The 16,910-nt window shown below is 39.4% G+C and overlaps 1 protein-coding gene across 1 annotated transcript; it reads left to right on the top strand.

Moving 5' to 3' along the window:
* Positions 1-1,736: 1,736 nt before the first annotated feature.
* On the top strand, positions 1,737-9,306 carry TMEM52B (transmembrane protein 52B). The gene is made up of 5 exons (XM_027594764.1): positions 1,737-2,224; positions 3,938-3,981; positions 5,751-5,789; positions 6,314-6,480; positions 7,815-9,306. Exons 1-5 carry the CDS (start codon positions 2,171-2,173, stop codon positions 8,054-8,056), a joined length of 546 nt encoding a protein of 181 aa, XP_027450565.1. The 5' UTR covers positions 1,737-2,170; the 3' UTR covers positions 8,057-9,306.
* Positions 9,307-16,910: the final 7,604 nt, after the last annotated feature.

The following is a 16,910-nucleotide window of genomic DNA, read 5'->3' as shown; positions in this document are numbered from 1 at the left end:
GGGCAAAAAGATGATGGCAATCACATGCAGGCAAGTGTGATGGGGAAAAATCATGTTAATTGACAAACCTGTTCATGCAGGTTTGGCTGGTATGATTGGGAGGAGAGATGACCAGAACAGCAAGAGGAAATATTCAAGAATTGGAATACCAGGAAAGCTAAAACATGGTCATGGTAATAATACACCAAGAGGACATCAGTTATTCAGCATATTGAAGGTGAAGGTCATTGGCAAAACTGAATGGAAATCAAGATAATCCTAGTTAATGCTTATAAAATACTTGTTACATCAGGACAATTATATGCATTTCACATACATTAACTTGCCTAATCTCTATGTTTATGAAGTAACATTATTATTATTACCATTCTGAGAGAATGAAACTGACCCAACAGAGGTATAATAACTTTCCCAAGATTGTACAGCTAATAAGTGACAAAGCAAAAATAAATAAATAAATAAAAATAAGTGACAAAGCAAGTGTTTAATCCCAGATAAGCTAGCTGGATTCTTAGCCACGATGCTTTACTGTGTCTCTGACAAGAGAAAGGGCAGGGAAAGATTAATGATGCTACCATATGCAGGCCACTCTAAGTAGAAATATTCTAATCAAAATGCCTTCGTATCTCCAATGGTATTTTTTCTATGAAACAACATCTAGGGCAGGTCAAGTGAGCATTCCTCCTCTGTTTTATAAATGGGAAAATTCAGCCTCGGAGAAACCACAAATAATTTAGTGGAGGGCCAGGATTTTTCTGCTCTCCTTGTCCTATGAAATACCTCCCACCTTGTCAATTTTTCTGCTGAAATTTGAAAAATACTCTTCATCCTATCTCTATCTTCCTTCATTCTAAAAAAATAATGTAGCGCTCATTTAGTTTTGGAACTTAATGCTGTGTAGTCACCAGTATCATATTAGGCTTTTCTGTCACTATTTGATTCCCTTGGCTAAGAGGAAAAAAAGATTATATTCTCCATGCTGATATCATATTTTAAAGCTGTGTAAGGACTCTTTGAATTAATCCCACTCAACAGTTGCCCTCAACAATCACTCAGTAAAAGTAAAATTAGACTTTCAGCATTAGTTATGATCTGAAAGTTGTTTTATTCAATTCATATGAGATAGATAAATCTGCATCAACTGATGTCTAATTTTCCTATGAAATACTTTGTATTTTAAAAAAATTTTGAAGTACTTTGTATTAAGTAAAAAATCACTGACTTAAGAATAAGTCATTCATACAACATTCACTCATTCCTGTAGAGATGTTTCTTTCGAATATTGTCTTTCCACATGTGCTTATTTTTATGCTGACCTTAGATTTTATTTAAAAGAGAGAGAGAGAAACCTAGAGACTCATAGATCTTGGAACCCAATTTATTCTTTAGTTTTTGGAACTCAGTTTAAAAAAATGTGATGTGTGCCTATCTGACTTGTGTGTTTCAAAAAGAACTGAAGTCAAGGTAGAGGGGACCTGCTTTCCTCAAAGATGGGAGTGCTTTCCGGTCCATTTGTTAACGTCTCAGTCCTACTGCAATGGTTACGAACAAATGACCCAGAACCAGGAGAGTTGATTATCAACATAGCAAAGGGGAGGGTTTCAAAGAGCAAGGGAGGAGGGCTAATCACGTGGAGAGGGGAGTGGATGGTGATTGGCTGTTATTCAAAGGTCCCCCTGAAGTGCTGCAGTAAAGGACCAAGAGTATTACTCCTTTTTTGATGGAGATGAGAGAAGTTGTTTGGTCACCAGCAATTCACCGTTGAGCCGCCTCAAGTCAAGTTTCTCACCACTGCCTAGAAAAACACCTAAATCTGAGGACTGAATGTGTCCTCCCTGAATGTTTTCCTTTTGGGGGCAGAGGGAGAAAGTTAAAGACATATAGAAAGGATTGCTAGTAGAAGGAAAGGAAAGAAGGCCAAAAGAAGCAAATGTGGAGACCGTAACAACAGAATAGACAGAGAAAGAAGCCAGGATGAAAGGGGAGAGAAAGACCACAGAAAATAAAAGCCCAAAGGAGTAAGAGGAAAGAGAGAGCGAAAGTTTTATTGCTGAGAAAAATTTGTCTCCTTAAGTCCTCCAGGTCAAGAAGTCAGACCAACACAGAGCATGGAAAGGAGGCAACAGACACGGACACTCCGTACCTGATCCTGGAGAAGCAGTTCAGCCCCATGGGGGTGCAAACCCAGGCCGTGACAGTCTCTGCCCTGGTATATTGCATCCAGGTGAGTTGCGAAAAGGCAAAAATAAAACTTTTGTTTGTTTGGTTGTTTCTCAGATAAACCAACTCTCAGAAGAACCTTGGGGGATGTGATTGAGGTGAAAGACATGTATTGAACCAAAGAGGTAGTGGGGAAAAGAATAACTAGAATGTTTCCTTAGTGTTATAGGGTTACATGGCCCATGTGTGGCTGATGGCATCAGTGAAATGGGGGGACAGAAATTAGGGTAACCATAGACACATGAAGGATAGCTGTGGTAATTTAGAAGTGCCACTTATCTATATTTCTCTCTTTTAGCATCCTATCACTCATCCCTCAAAATCCCAAATAAATTATCAAAATTAATTACATAATTCCCCTAAACGGAGTTTCCACATCAGCCCTGATACAATTCTAGCAGTTTAGATGCCTTCAGATCAGAAATAAGTTAAAGGAGGGAAAGTTCCTGAAAAATACTTCCAACCTTTTATTTCTCCCTACCAAAAATCAGAAGCCCCTGAGTAACTTGTTAGCTGAGAAAAGGGTCATTAGACTGAGGATTCTGGACAACTGTCAAGGGGAAATTTACACAGCTATGAACACTAGTAAAGAGGAAAAGCAGGGGCACCTGGGTGGCTCAGTCAGTTAAGTGTCCAACTCTTGCTCTCAGCTCAGGTCATGATCTCAGTGTTGTGAGTTCAAGTCCAGCGTGTTGAGTTCCACGCTGGGTGTGGAGTCTACTTTAAAATAAAGATAAAAAAAGAGGAAAAAGAAGCAACTGGCTAGTATCATTTTCCTGTACATGTCTTAGTAGAGAATGGACTGCTTGTTTTGCTTTCTATATCCGAGTTAAATTATTGTCTGTAAATCCATTTCTTCTTCTTGTATTTTCCTTTTGCTTCCTGTTCTTTTCCTTGCCCTTCACTTTTCCTTCTTTTTTCTTTTCTTTTTTGGCAATAGTCACAAAAAGAAGTATTTTATCTGTTTAGCACTTTAAGCTTCTCTTACCTTTAGTCATATCTATGATAGAGTTTGATTTGAATTCTGGCTACATCAATAGGAGCATACAGTTGGCCATGTTAACTTAAACCCCTTTGCCTCCGTCACGTAACCTTTCAAAATAAGGCTAAATATACCCACCTGCATGAGTTTTGTGATGAAATGTTATGACAAACTGAAAATTCTTAGCAACCTGACTGGCATATAGTAGCTATTAAATAAATAAAATCGTTCCCCTCCTTTTCTCCTTTTTTTGTACGGTGTGTTATTGATGAGCTAAGGGAATAAAAAAAAGGAGTGAGGTAGAATTCAATTTGTTGCTGGGAAAGAATTAAGATGGTGATAACAATATCCTGAGGGACAGATCAGGACATTTCTAGGACTAATTGATTTAAATGCTGCTTCTGCCTCCCACTCACAAAAGTTGTAATGCTTACCAACCACCAAAAAAAAAAAAAAACCCCAAACAAAAAACCAAAACAAAACCGAAAAACAAAACAAACAAAAAACCCCCCACAGATTAGATATTTGCTCTTCTAGTGTCTCCCACTTCAAATATAATAATCAACAGGCATGGGAGCAATGAAAACAAACAGTTCTAAACATGGCTGACCCTATGACCTTGTCCTCATATTGTCCCGGCTAACTAACAGAGCAGAGTCATGAGGAATGGTTGGTAGGCTGCTGAGCAGAGCAGATGAGACATTTCCCTGTCTGAGACTATTTCCCTTCCTACAGCTTCCCCTGGCAAGATGTGAGGAGAACTGCGTGAATCCTGAACAGTAAGTATCTGAGACCAAACTGGGGAAGAAGAAGAAACAAAAACAGTACCCAAAAGAGGGTCAAGAGGTCATTAAATATCTGTGACTTCCCTTTATCTTTACTTAAATGGACATCAACCCACTAATCTCACAGATGGGTCATGCAAAAATAAAGACATGCCCTCGTGTCATCCTAAGTACTTAAAATAACATCCCTGAAAGCATTTTTTCCAAGACTTATCTTTCCATTAAAACAACGGAATCAATCTCAATTTATATAGTCACAGAAATTTGCAAAAGTCTTCCTTTTCCATGCTTCTCAGTGACTCATCAGGACAGACTAGATTTAAAATCTCATCCCAGGCAGATATGTTTGGGTAATTCCAGAGTAGCATCACCATCTGAAATATGACGAGCATTTTCTGTATTTTAAGGCATGTCAATACTTACTGCAGACTTCATTCAGCTATCACTTTGAGGTTGTTATCCCTTAATCTAAACCTATCACAATTAGGTCTTACACAGACGCAGAGGACATAAAAGGGGAAGAGATTCATTCCACTTGGAGGTAAATTATTAAGAAAGCAGGGCCAGTTGGAACAAAACACTGGCTTAGCCTGAAGGAAAACACATATTTAGCCATGGGAAGGGTTTTTCAATAGCCAAGACTGTTAAACCCAGGACAAATGGTGGCAGCCTTTGTTGCTTGTCACACTGTCTGAGGTTTTAGACACCTACTACTCAGGAAGAATCACTTTTAACAGAATCAGAATCACTAACACTATAGAACTAGAAGAGGCTTTAAATAAATGGAGAATGTGAGAAACCTACAGGAGACATTGTTTATTGAAAAAGCAAATTGTATATTCTACAACTGTACAACCAAAGAGAGGATGTAGAAGAAAATTTCAATAGGTTTCAATAGCTCAATATATCAGAAAGTATTATTAAATTTGTTCATCTTCAAACATAAATATCTCCTTCCTCTCCCCTTCCCACTCCTGAGCTTACCCCACACTCCTTCCTTGCAATCCATATTTTTGTCATCTCTATAGAGAAAATTCAGTTACTTTAATTAACTTTCAACATGGTGAAGTTGGTTTCTACATTTTTCCTCCTTCCTGTTTGGCTTCAGTGGGTGTATATATTAGTTCTGATATTGGATGTGAAAGTTCAGGGGTTTTTTTTCATTGTGAGAATTTTTATGATTTAATGGTGACCCTTTTTGCAACAATTTGCAAAACATAAGTTACAAACTTCATTGTATTGCTTTCATGCTTATAACTGATATTTTCTTTATGTTTGAATTTTATTGAACTCAAATATATATATATATATATATATATATATATATATATATATATACAAACCTTAACTTTCCTGCCCATTTTCAAACTTTGTAAACTTACATTCCAAATTCTTTCTTGGTAATTGTCATCATAACTGTTTACTGTGATCATGGTTATATTTTCTATTAACACCATTTTCATAATCACTAGTCTGTCTTATAATGATTTACAAAATTATTTACCCAATGCCATCTGTAGTACTAAACACTTTAAGGCATCCCATTTTGCAATAGATTCTGCTGGCTATATTGAAGTTAAAATAACCTGTTATATGTTAACTAACTGGAATTAAAATGCAAACTTAAAAAAATATATGTAAGTTGTGATGCTTTTATTATAACAAAATAGCAAATTATATTGTAACTCATATTCCTGATTCTGGAACTACAACAGGCGCCAACTATGTTTTTGTTGCAAAAAAACTTTATTCTTTCTCCATAGTTGCCTGACCACAGATTGGGTGCATCTCTGGTACATATGGTAAGTTTCAGCTATCATACCCAGAAAGACATTTCAAAGGAACTTTATTTTTCTCAAGGGCATTCATTTTTATTTTTTTTAGTTTTTAAATATATTGACAGTAGGAAAAAAATGTATGAGACAGCCAGCCTACTTACCTAGCATCTCATGGAGTAAAGTTTCTTTACCTCATCATTAACTATGTGACAATATGTCAGGATTTCCTATTTCAATACCATCTCCTCAGCCATCAAGAGGTTATTGTGTATTTTGTCAGAGTCACCTCTAGAAATTTCTACAGAGAGGAGAATATAAAGTAGAAAGCAGACCCTCCAAACCACATTAGATCTTTTATTGTTTTAATGAACTGATTTAGTCTTGCCGACAAAATAAGTATGCATGTGAAATGAAAGTGTTGAAATTAAAATCATGATTATTGTGCAAAATAGTCAAAGTAAAAATGTAGACACCGAAGACCAGTTATGGCCAGGGCTGGGAAACACACCAGATGGCAGAGCTATCACTGGGGGGTGCTCTTCTTGCAGGTTACTGGTGGTAATTGGTGCACTGCTTCTTCTATGCGGCCTGACGTCTGCGTGCTTCCGCTGCTGTCTGAGTCGCCAGCAAAATGGGGAAGATGAAGGCCGGCCTCCCTATGAAGTGACAGTCATAGCTTTTGATCATGATAGCACTCTCCAAAGCACTATCACTTGTGAGTACTCTGACATTATAACCTGAAAGGGGGTTTAAAAGGATGATCAGGGAGGCACATGGGTGGCTCAATCAGTTAACTGTCTGCCTTCCACTCAGGTCATGACCCTGGAATCCTGGGATCCAGCCCCTCATCAGGCTCCCTGCTCCGCTGGAAGCCTGCTTCTCCCTCTCCCACTCCCCCTGCTTGTGTTCCCTCTCTCGCTCTGTCTCTCTCTCTGTCAAATAAATAAATAAAATTAAGGGGAAAAAAGGATGATTGGGGGCACTTGGGTGGTTCAGTCAATTAAGTGTCAGACTCTTGATCTCAGCTCAGGCCTTGATCTCAGGGTTGTGAGTTCAAGCCCCTCGTTGGGCTCCACGCTGAGGAAACTACTAAAAAAAAAAAAAAAAAGACAAGTAAAAGAATGATCAGGATGATGAAACAACATAGAAACATGGATTGAATAGTATTAAAGATTCTAGAACTCAGGCTTGTTTTAATTTCCAGAAACCTGATGGTGTGGTGACATGGGCTCTCACTGATTCTGTGTCCTCAAATACTGGTCTAACGATAGAGTGAAGAAAGAAGTAGAATGTTGGAGAAAATATTGGAAATGTCTTATAGGAAGAATTACCCAGTTTATAAAGTTATTTTGATAAAACTATTTTAAGCTCTGAGTGTATCCCTTTTTCAAAAATGTCTTGGGTTTTGTTAGAACCTGTATTTTTTATTACCTATATAATATTTTACATCTTTGAAGAAATTAGTCATGTGCACTTGCAATTCTTTGTTCTGTAGTGTATCTACTGATACACTTATATGTTAGCCTAACATCACCTTGATGATTATAAAACACTTTCCTTTATGTCCTTCTCTTCTCTTCTTCATATTATATTCTTTCCTGAAATGGGAGAAGAAAGACTAGTCAGAACAGCAGGTGGCACAACATTGTGAAATTTCTTTTGAAGAGAGGCTACGTTGCTGTTCACCTTTCCTGTTTCACTTACTGCCCTTTGAAAAAAGATAAATAAGACAGAAGTAAATATTTCTAAGAAGGCTGCATTATCAGTGGGTTGGTGTAAAGGGCCCCAAGTCCATAAAAGGGAAGGACAAGGTTGTCAGATATGGGGACACAATTTAGATTAGTTGAGGACCCCAGGGAAGACAGGATCTTCCAGCAGAGTGAAGTTGGTTTCCAAACAAGGTTCACAGCATTTTCATAACATTTTGTGGCTGAGAGTGACAATGGTTTAGACACTTGCTAAAAATGAAGGGAAATTAAGTGTGTTGTAAGTCCCTGATTTCTGAAGATGTCACATTTACTTTAATTCTATTCCTTCTTTCCTCCCTAGCCCTGCAGTCAATATTTGGCCCTGCAGCTCGAAGAATCCTGGCTGTGGCTCACTCCCACAGCCCCCTCGGCCAGTTGCCCTCCTCTTTGGACACCCTCCCAGGGTATGAAGAAGCTCTTCACATGAGTCGCTTCACCGTTGCAAGGTGTGGACAGAAAGCACCCGATCTACCCCCAGTGCCAGAAGAGAAGCAGGTGCCCCCAGTGGATGAGTCTCCTCGAGTAGAACACTCTTCAAACTGATGGGAACTCTGGTTTTATAAATGGGGTGGGGGTTTCCCCAGAGTTGCTACAGACAGACAAATGAAACTTTTTTCCCCTAACTTCTGGAAGATTTAGGATGACAAGTAAACATTATTCAGTGGAAAGGATGGCTTCCAACTCTTCATTTCCAGCCACATCTATTTTCTAAGATGGAATTGCTGTAATTGGGAGCTCCAATTCTTTCTCCAGTGGCCAAAATTTGCAACTAACCTCTAGCAATGCTGATTATTACCAAACCAAGAAAGCATCAAAAGTATCTTGAATTTCTTTTGCTATTGAGTTCCTTTACCCATAGGATACTGCAAGTGGTTTTTCTTTCTGCCAGCTATAACACAACAATAGATCATAATACACTCGGGGAGAAAGACAAAAGCGTAGGCACAGCCACAGACAATGCACCAAAGTCATGAATTCTTCCTCTTGAGAGAACATTCACTTTTATGCCGAATGACAATGACACTCTTGGACATCATGTAATCCCTAAGTGGATATCCAGGATCCATCCTTGCAGATATGGGCTAAGAGAACACATTATAGTATCAAAGTGCCGAATATCAAGGTCTTTCTTTCACTCTTGGTCCTACCCACTAGCAGTATGAGAAACTGCATAGAGTGCAGCAACAGTTTCTATTCACTTGTCAGTTCCTCTGCCTAGCAAACACATGTGCGCGCACACACACACACGTGCATGCATACACATGCATATGCGGTCTTTTCTGAGTCTAGAAGAAGAGCATCGCTTTGCTTTTCTCTTTCTGGCTTTGACCACTTAAAGCCAGATGTCTTGAGTGACACATTCGAGTGGGGTGGCCTTCACTGCCACCTAGTGGAGCCGTGGTAGAAATGGCTTTCCGCACGCCTCTCCGATTCCTGGAGCAGCTGACTGAACTCAGCCTAGAAGGGATCCTACCCGGGACACGTGGAGCGCTAAGCTGTGCACCTGACGTACTACTGGACCATTGAGGAAGTGAAGTGTATCGGGGGAAAATAACTTGCCAGTCACCTTAGATAAATCATTGAAAATCTGTAAAGCAGTTTTCTCACCTGTAAAATAGGGGCTGATAAAACCTCCAAGGATTGTTGTGAGAATCAAATAAACTAAATATAAATGACAAGATTTGTGAAGTATTTCGCACACATATTTGATACTCTTACTACTGACATCAAATTTTCACCCTTTTGCTAAGATTCTACTGATAATTATGTTCTCATTTGTCCTTTTGCCAGTCATCCTGTTATGTTATCACTAAGTCGCACCGAAAGTCACTTTATTTCATCAATAAAGATTTGTTGATTGAGGTTAACAACTAAAGATGTGATTCCTTTTAAAATGGTCTGTACACAGGTAAGGAATATTTGAGAAAACACGTTTATTTGGCAATTAGCTTCAGCACTCATAGAGACATATACCCAGGGAATGGCTGATTAGTATAGCACCTCATTAAATACATTCTTGGAATGCTCCCTCAGCCCAAGGGGGAAAATGTTCTGAGTGTAAGCTGCTGGTGATCTGAATTTAGCCTGAGTCACTTATCAAATTGCCTCTGGAAATTGTTAAGATGCATGAATTGTTAATAGACCCCGTGGTGGCTTTGTTTTGCTGCTGCCAAATGAATCACTTCATTATCACACATTCCATAAAATAGTCTAGGCTTGTTTGTCCTTCAAGATACCACAGTATTGAAGAAGTTAAAACATCATTTGGTAGAATAAGACCTTGGAAGAAATCCTCCTGTAAGTACCTTATTCTAAAGAGATCTCTCAGCCCCACGTCTCCTCTCCGCCTCTCCCTCTCCTCAGACACATGGATACTTGCATTCCTGTGATCCTCCCACTTTGTCAGAATATTAGCAGCCGTTTGGCTTCACCTCTTTCTCTACTCAATCTAAGGTCTCTTAATCAGTGCAATCACTTTCACCACTGTTCTCAATTTTTTAAATGTCTTTTCACTTTCTTTACACCTATCCTTCAAACTTTAAACATTGGTTCAGCGAAACTGATTTCTCCCCAAAGCCTATGCTGCTGAGCAGTGCTGCAGAAAACTCTCAACTCTGCTAAGAGAGGTCATGCCAAGGTCATGGTCCCCAACACCACCTGAACCACCTGCCATTTCTTCTAGAGTTTCTTTTGTAATTCTCCTACTCCTTTTATTAGTTATTCAAATTTCAGTGGCTCCTGGGGTATGTGGATGGTTCAGTTGGTTAAGCAACTGCCTCTTGATTTTGGCTCAGGTCATGATCTCAGGGTAGTGAGATTGAGCACCGCCTCGGGCTCTGTGCAGAGTCTGTTTGTCCCTCTCCCTCCCTCCACTTGCACTCTCTCTCTCTCTCTCTCTCTCAAATAAATAAATAAATAAATAAAATCTTTTAAAATTTTTTTCAGTGGCTCCCTTCAAACCCCATGCCCCTTCACCCACTCATTAATTCTAGGCAGGGGACTTGTCCTTCTCATTCAGAAAGGAAATCAAGTCTTCAGGTAACTTCCTCCCCCAGAGCTATAAACTCCTGCCGACCAGTACCTGCTCTTCCTCCTTCTTTCTAGTCTTATTGAAATAGATGTCCTTCCTCCTCAATATAATACTTCTAATTAGGTTTTGCATTACACTGCTTCAACAGTTTCTGGGTTCAAAAGGTATTGTTTAAAAAATTATCTGCCAGGAATAGTGCAGAGGCAGCTGGGGGTAAAAGAGTGGGCAAGACAGTCAGGGACTCTGACTCATGGTCCTCACAGACCTCAAGAAAAAGTAAAAAATAAAATGATAACAATCATGAATAGTGCAGAGAACCCTTGGAAAAGGCTGAGTGAGGGAAGAACAATTTCAAAGACCAGGGAAAGTTTGATAAGTTTGAGGAGCTGAGCAAAGAGTAGCTGATTCTAGTAAGCTAAAGAGAGAACTGCAGCAAATAGGGTCAGAAGGGAAAGGAGTCTTGGGGGCAAGGAGTCTACACTGTATTTTACACGCATTGAGAAGCCATTGAAAATTTTAAACAGTAAGTCACTTGATGCAATTTGAATTTTTTTTTTTTTAAGATTTTACTTATTCATTTGACAGAGGGAGAGAGAGAGAGCACACACAAGCAGGGGGAGCGGCAGGCAGAGGGAGAGGGAGAAGCAGGCTCCCCACCAAGCAGGGAGCCCAACATGGGGCTTGATCCCAGGACCTTGGGATCATGACCTAAGCCGAAGGCAGATGCTTAGCTGACTGAGCCACCCCGGCACCCCCAATGCAATTTGAATTTTAAGGCAATGACTCTTGATGCTATAGAAGAATGGACTGGAATAGGACAAGTATGAAAGCATGAAGACTAGATGGGAGATATTGAGGAAGAGTAGACAAGAGGTGACTGTGGCTAGGAGTTGTGATTGTGGATAGTCCATGACTGTGGACTAACATGGTGATGTTAGAAGTGGAAATAGAGATAAATGTAGGAATTTGAAAGATATGTTGGGGATAGAATCATCCACATTTGCTGATGGATTGAGTAGAGCAATGTAGTAAGGGAAAGGAATGAAAAATGACTCCTTGATCATTGACCTGAGCCAATGCATGGAAGGTGTAGCTATTGATTAGGATTAGGGAAGGTGTAGTTGTCTGTTGATTAGGGAAGATTATGCAAGACCAGATTTAGGGGTAAATTCAAGATAGTGATTTCTAAAACGGGGAAAAGGCATTTCATCACAAAACATATACCAAGTTAATCTAAGGTAATGCCAACTTCGCTAAAGCAGCAAAAAAAAAAAAAGTTCAGATGTGCCAGTGGGAAAAATCAAAGTTTTTCTTGAGATTAAATGATGAAATTATCAATTTGTAAAAAAAAGAAAAGAAAAAGAAATTCTGTATTAGACCTTCATAATTTACAATATTTATAAAAGAATCCACTGGAAATGGCTGAGATTACTGGATTTTCCTATCTGGGACAGTGGGGTCTGAATAGGAAGATACAAGTTTAGAAGCCCATTAAGTTAAAATATCCATTTGTATTGTGGAAATAATTCCAAATGGAATTGGGAAGCCCTGAAAGGGGAGCTCTCAAGCATGTACCCTTCATTGTAGCCTACATAACCAGCAGGAATAAGGACGATAAGAATTATTTTAATAAGGGATGACACAGAACTGAATTGCCACATTACTGCCACATTACTGAATTGCTGTATGAGTTCTAGTAATTTGGGGGTGGAGTCTTTTGGGTTTTCCACATAAATTATCATGTCATCTGTGAAGAGAGAGAGTTTGACTTCTTCTTTGCCAATTTGAATACATTTTATTTCTTTTTGTTGTCTGATTGCTGTTGCTAGGATTTCTAGTACTATGTTCAACAATAGTGGTGAGAGTGAGCATCCTTGACATGTTCCTGATCTTAAGGGAAAGGCTCCCAGCTTTTCCCCATTAAGAATGCTAATCGCTGCGGGTTTTTCATAGATAGATTTTATGAAATTGAGGAATTTTCCCTCTATCCCTATACTCTGAAGAGTTTTAATCAGGAAAGGATGCTGTATTTTGTCAAATGCTTTTTCTGCATCAATTGAGAGGACCGTATGGTTCTTCTCTCTCTTCTTATTACTGTGTTCTATCATATTGATTGTTTTGTGAATGTTGAACCACCCTTGCATCACATGTACTGTTGGATCCTGTTAGCTAGGATCTTGTTAAGAATTTTGGCATCCATATTCATCAGGGATATTGGTCTGAAATTCTTTTTGATGGGGTCTTTGCCTGGTTTGGGATGAAGGTAATGCTGGCCTCATAGAATGAGTCTAGAAGCTTTCCTTCTGTTTCTATTTTTTTGAAACAGCTTCAGGAGAATAGGTATTATTTCTTCTTTGAATGTTTGGTAGAATTCCCCAGGGAATCCATCAGGTCCTGGAGTCTTGTTTTTTGGGAGGTTTTTGATCACTGCTTCAATCTTGTTACTGGTTATTGGTCTATTCAGGTTATCAATTTCTTCCTGTTTCAGTCTTGGTAGTTTATAGGTTTCTAGGAATGCACCCATTTCTTCCAGGTTGCTTAATTTATTAGCATATAGTTGTTTATAATAATTTCTGATAATTGTTTCTATTTCCTTGGTGTTAGTCGTGATCTCTCCCCTTTCATTCATAATTTTATTAATTTTGGTCTTTTCTCTTTTCTTTTGGATAAGTCTGGCCAGTGGTTTATCGATCTTGTTAAATCTTTTAAAGAACCAACTTCCTGTTTTGTTGATCTGCTCTACTGCATTACTGGTTTCTAATTCATTGTTATCTGCTCTAATCTTAATTATTTCTCTTCTCCTGCTTGGTTTAGGCTTTATTTGTTGTTTTTTCTCCAGTTCTTTAAGGTGTAAAGTTAGTTTGTGTATTCGGGATTTTTCTATTTTTTTGAGTGAGGCTTGGATGGCTATGTATTTCCCCCTTAGGACCGCCTTTGCAGTATCCCATAGGTTCTGGACCGATGTGTTTTTGTTCTCATTGGTTTCCATGAATTGTTTAAGTTCTTTGATTTCCTGGTTGACCCAAACATTCTTTTTTTTTTAATATTTTATTTATTGATTTGACAGAGAGAGACAGAGTGATAGAGGGAACACAAGCAGGGGGAGTGGAAAAGGGAGAAGCAGGCTTCCCGCTGAGCAGGGAGCCCGATGCAGGGCTCGATTCCAGGACCCTGGGATCATGACCTGAGCAGAAGGCAGATGCTTAATGACTGAGCCATCCAGGCACCCCTGACCCAAACATTCTTGAGCAGGATGGTTTTTAGCTTCCAAGTGTTTGAATTTCTTCCAAAAATTTTCTTGTGATTAAGTTCCAGTTTCAAAGCATTGTGTTCTGAGAATATGCGGGGAATAATCTCATTCTTTTGGTATTGGTTGAGACCTGATTTGTGACCCAGTATGTGGTCTATTCTGGAGAAAGTTCCAGGTGTGTTTGAGAAGAATGAGTATTCTGTTGTTTCAGGGTGGAATGTTCTGTATATATCTATGAGGTCCATCTGGTCCAGTGTGTCATTCAAAGCTCTTGTTTCTTTGTAGATTTTCTGCTTAGATGATCTGTCTATTGCTGAGAATGAAGTGTTGAGGTCTTCTACTATTAACATATTATCATCAATATGTCTCTTTATTTTGGTTAACAGTTGGCTTATATAGTTGGCTGCTCCCATGTTGGGGGCGTAGATATTTACAATTGTTAGATCTTCTTGTTGGATAGACCCTTTAAGAATGATATAGTGTCCTTCTGTATCTCTAACTAAACAGTCTTCAACTTAAAATCTAATTTGTCTGATATGAGAATTGCTACCCCAGCTTTCTTTTGAGGTCCACTTTTGAGGTATGAAAGATCTTTTTCCATCCCTTCACTTTCAGTCTGGATGTATCTTTAGGTTCAAAATGAGTTTCTTATAGACAGGATATGGAGTGGTCCTGTCTTTTTATCCAATCTGCAACCCTGTGCTGTTTTATGGGAGCATTTAGGCCGTTCACGTTGAGAGTGATTATTGAAAGATATGAATTTTTTGTCATCATGTTACCTGTGAAGTCCTTGTTTCTATAGATTGTCTCTGTAAATTTCTGTTCTATATCACTCTTGGGGTCTTTCTCCTTTTATAGAATCCCCCTTAATATTTCTTGCAGGACCGGCTTACTGGTCACATTTTATTTCAGTTTCTACCCGTCCTGGAAGCTCTGTATCTCTCCATCCATTCTAAATAACAACCTTGCCAGGTAAAGTATTCTTGGCTGCATGTTCTTCTCATTTAGTACCCTGAATATGTCTTGCCATCCCTTTCTGGCTTGCCAGGTCTCTGTGGATATGTCTGACATTATTCTGATGTTCCTCCCTCTGTACGTAAGGAATCTCTTCCCCCTAACTGCCCTTAAGATGATTTCCCTAGTTCTAAGATTTGAGAGTTTTACTATTACAAGCCGGGGCGTTGGTCTGTTCTCCTTGATCTTGGGAGGGGTCCTCTCTGCCTCTAGGACACGAATGCTTGTTTCATTCCCCAGATTAGGGAAGTTCTCAGCTACGATTTGCTCAAATATATCTTCTAGTCCTCTCTCTCTCTCTCTCTCTCCACCCCTTCAGGGATCCCAATAATTCTGACATTGGAATGTTTCATGGTGTCATTTATTTCTCTAATTCTGTCTTCATGGATTTTAAGCTGTTTGTTCTAGGCCTCCTCCTGTTTCTTCTTTTCCATCAGTTTGTCCTCTAGATTGTTAATTCGTTCTTCTGCCTCTTTTACCTTAGCTGTTAGAGAATCTAGTTTACACTGCATCTCATTTATAGCATTTTTAATTTCGGCCTGATCAGCTCTCATTTCTGCCCTTAGAGTATCTATGTCGCCATTAATGCTTTTGTCCAGCCTAGCTATTGTCTTCATAACCATTACCCTGAAGTCTATTTCTGACATCTTGCTTATACCCATATCCATTAGGTCTGTGAGAGAGGCCATTGTCTCTAGGTCTTTTCTTTGTTGGGAGTTCCTCCTCCTAGTCATTCTCTTGAGTTGTGGTTGACGGGATGTACAGTTGAAAATATCAACCACAATCCACACAAGGTGCACCCTCTTGACTGATGATCCTGTGCCCCCGTAGAGATCCAGATGTATAATCTTACATCTCAGGCTGATTTTGTGGGTGTTCAGAGTGGCTTGATAGATATCTAGATAAATTCAGGGGACCAGATGAAACGGAGTCCTCCACTCCTCTGCCAGCTCATGACAATAAGGGACAAAGCCCGGATGGGAGCTGAGGAGGTTCTGGCCCCAAAGCCCAAATTCTTGACTCGACCAGACCAGGGCTGCAGGCAAGGAAGTTGGAAGAAAACAGAAAGGTTTTTCAAACCACTTTGGTGAGGTGCATGGGTCTCAATGATTCAGATGTCAGAAAACTGTCCCAGGCAGGTAAGTTGTTGGGCTTTGATGGATTGACCATTAAGAGGTCCTTCTCCAGAGATGTGTTACAGAGAACCACTTCTGAATGCACATCTCATCCTTGCAGGAAAGAGCTGGAATGCTCTACTTAATGTTTTATTATTGGGAGAGTTTTATAATGTGATCAATATTTAGAAAGATACTCCAGTGAAAGTTTGAGGTCTTGGGTGAAGTGTAAGGAAGTCAGATCCTCATTTCAGCTAGGAGCATATTGTAAAAATCCTAGTTAAAGATGGTGAGAGTCTGAAAAGGAACACTGGGGGTGGTGATGAAAAGGACTACAGTTATTTATTTTTGTCAGCAGAATTTTAGGTTCTTTAGGTCTTTTTATAGATCTTTCTTTTGATTTGATTTTATTTTTTTAAAGATTTTATTCATTTATTTATTTAAGAGAGAGAGAGTATGAGCGGGGTGAGGAACAGAGGGAGAGGGACAACCAGACTCTGCACTGAGCACAGAGCCCAATGCAGGGCTCCATCTCATAACCCTGAGATCATGAACCTGAGATCATGACCTGAGCTGAAATCAAGTGTTGGATGCTTAACCAACTGAGACATCCAGGTGCCCCTTTCCTCTGATTTTAAGCAGTAGAGATTCTCTCCTACCTCTTTCTTAGCCCAAATGACACAAATATGTATTAAATCTTCTGTAGCCTGGCGGTGAAGCTGCACTAGCCACCCTCTACAGGTTACTTTGGGCTTCTTGGGGTGATTACTCTGGACAAAAAAACCCCCATATTTTCCATAGCTTGTTACTTACCCAAACTAAAACTCCTGTAAGGGGTAGTGTCTGGTGGGATATCACTATCTGAAAGAAGGTATCTACACCTACATAGTGGGAGGAGTTGACTCTGATAGCACAAAGCTTCCAATCCAAGAGGGAGACCTGAAAGATGGACATATATTGATTTACAAAAGAGCAATATAGATTCTC

Source organism: Zalophus californianus, chromosome 9 (assembly GCF_009762305.2).
Source record: "Zalophus californianus isolate mZalCal1 chromosome 9, mZalCal1.pri.v2, whole genome shotgun sequence".
NCBI classification, from domain to species: domain Eukaryota; kingdom Metazoa; phylum Chordata; class Mammalia; order Carnivora; family Otariidae; genus Zalophus; species Zalophus californianus.
Note: the sequence above shows the minus strand (reverse complement) of the source record. Positions and strands in the feature narration are given on the sequence as shown.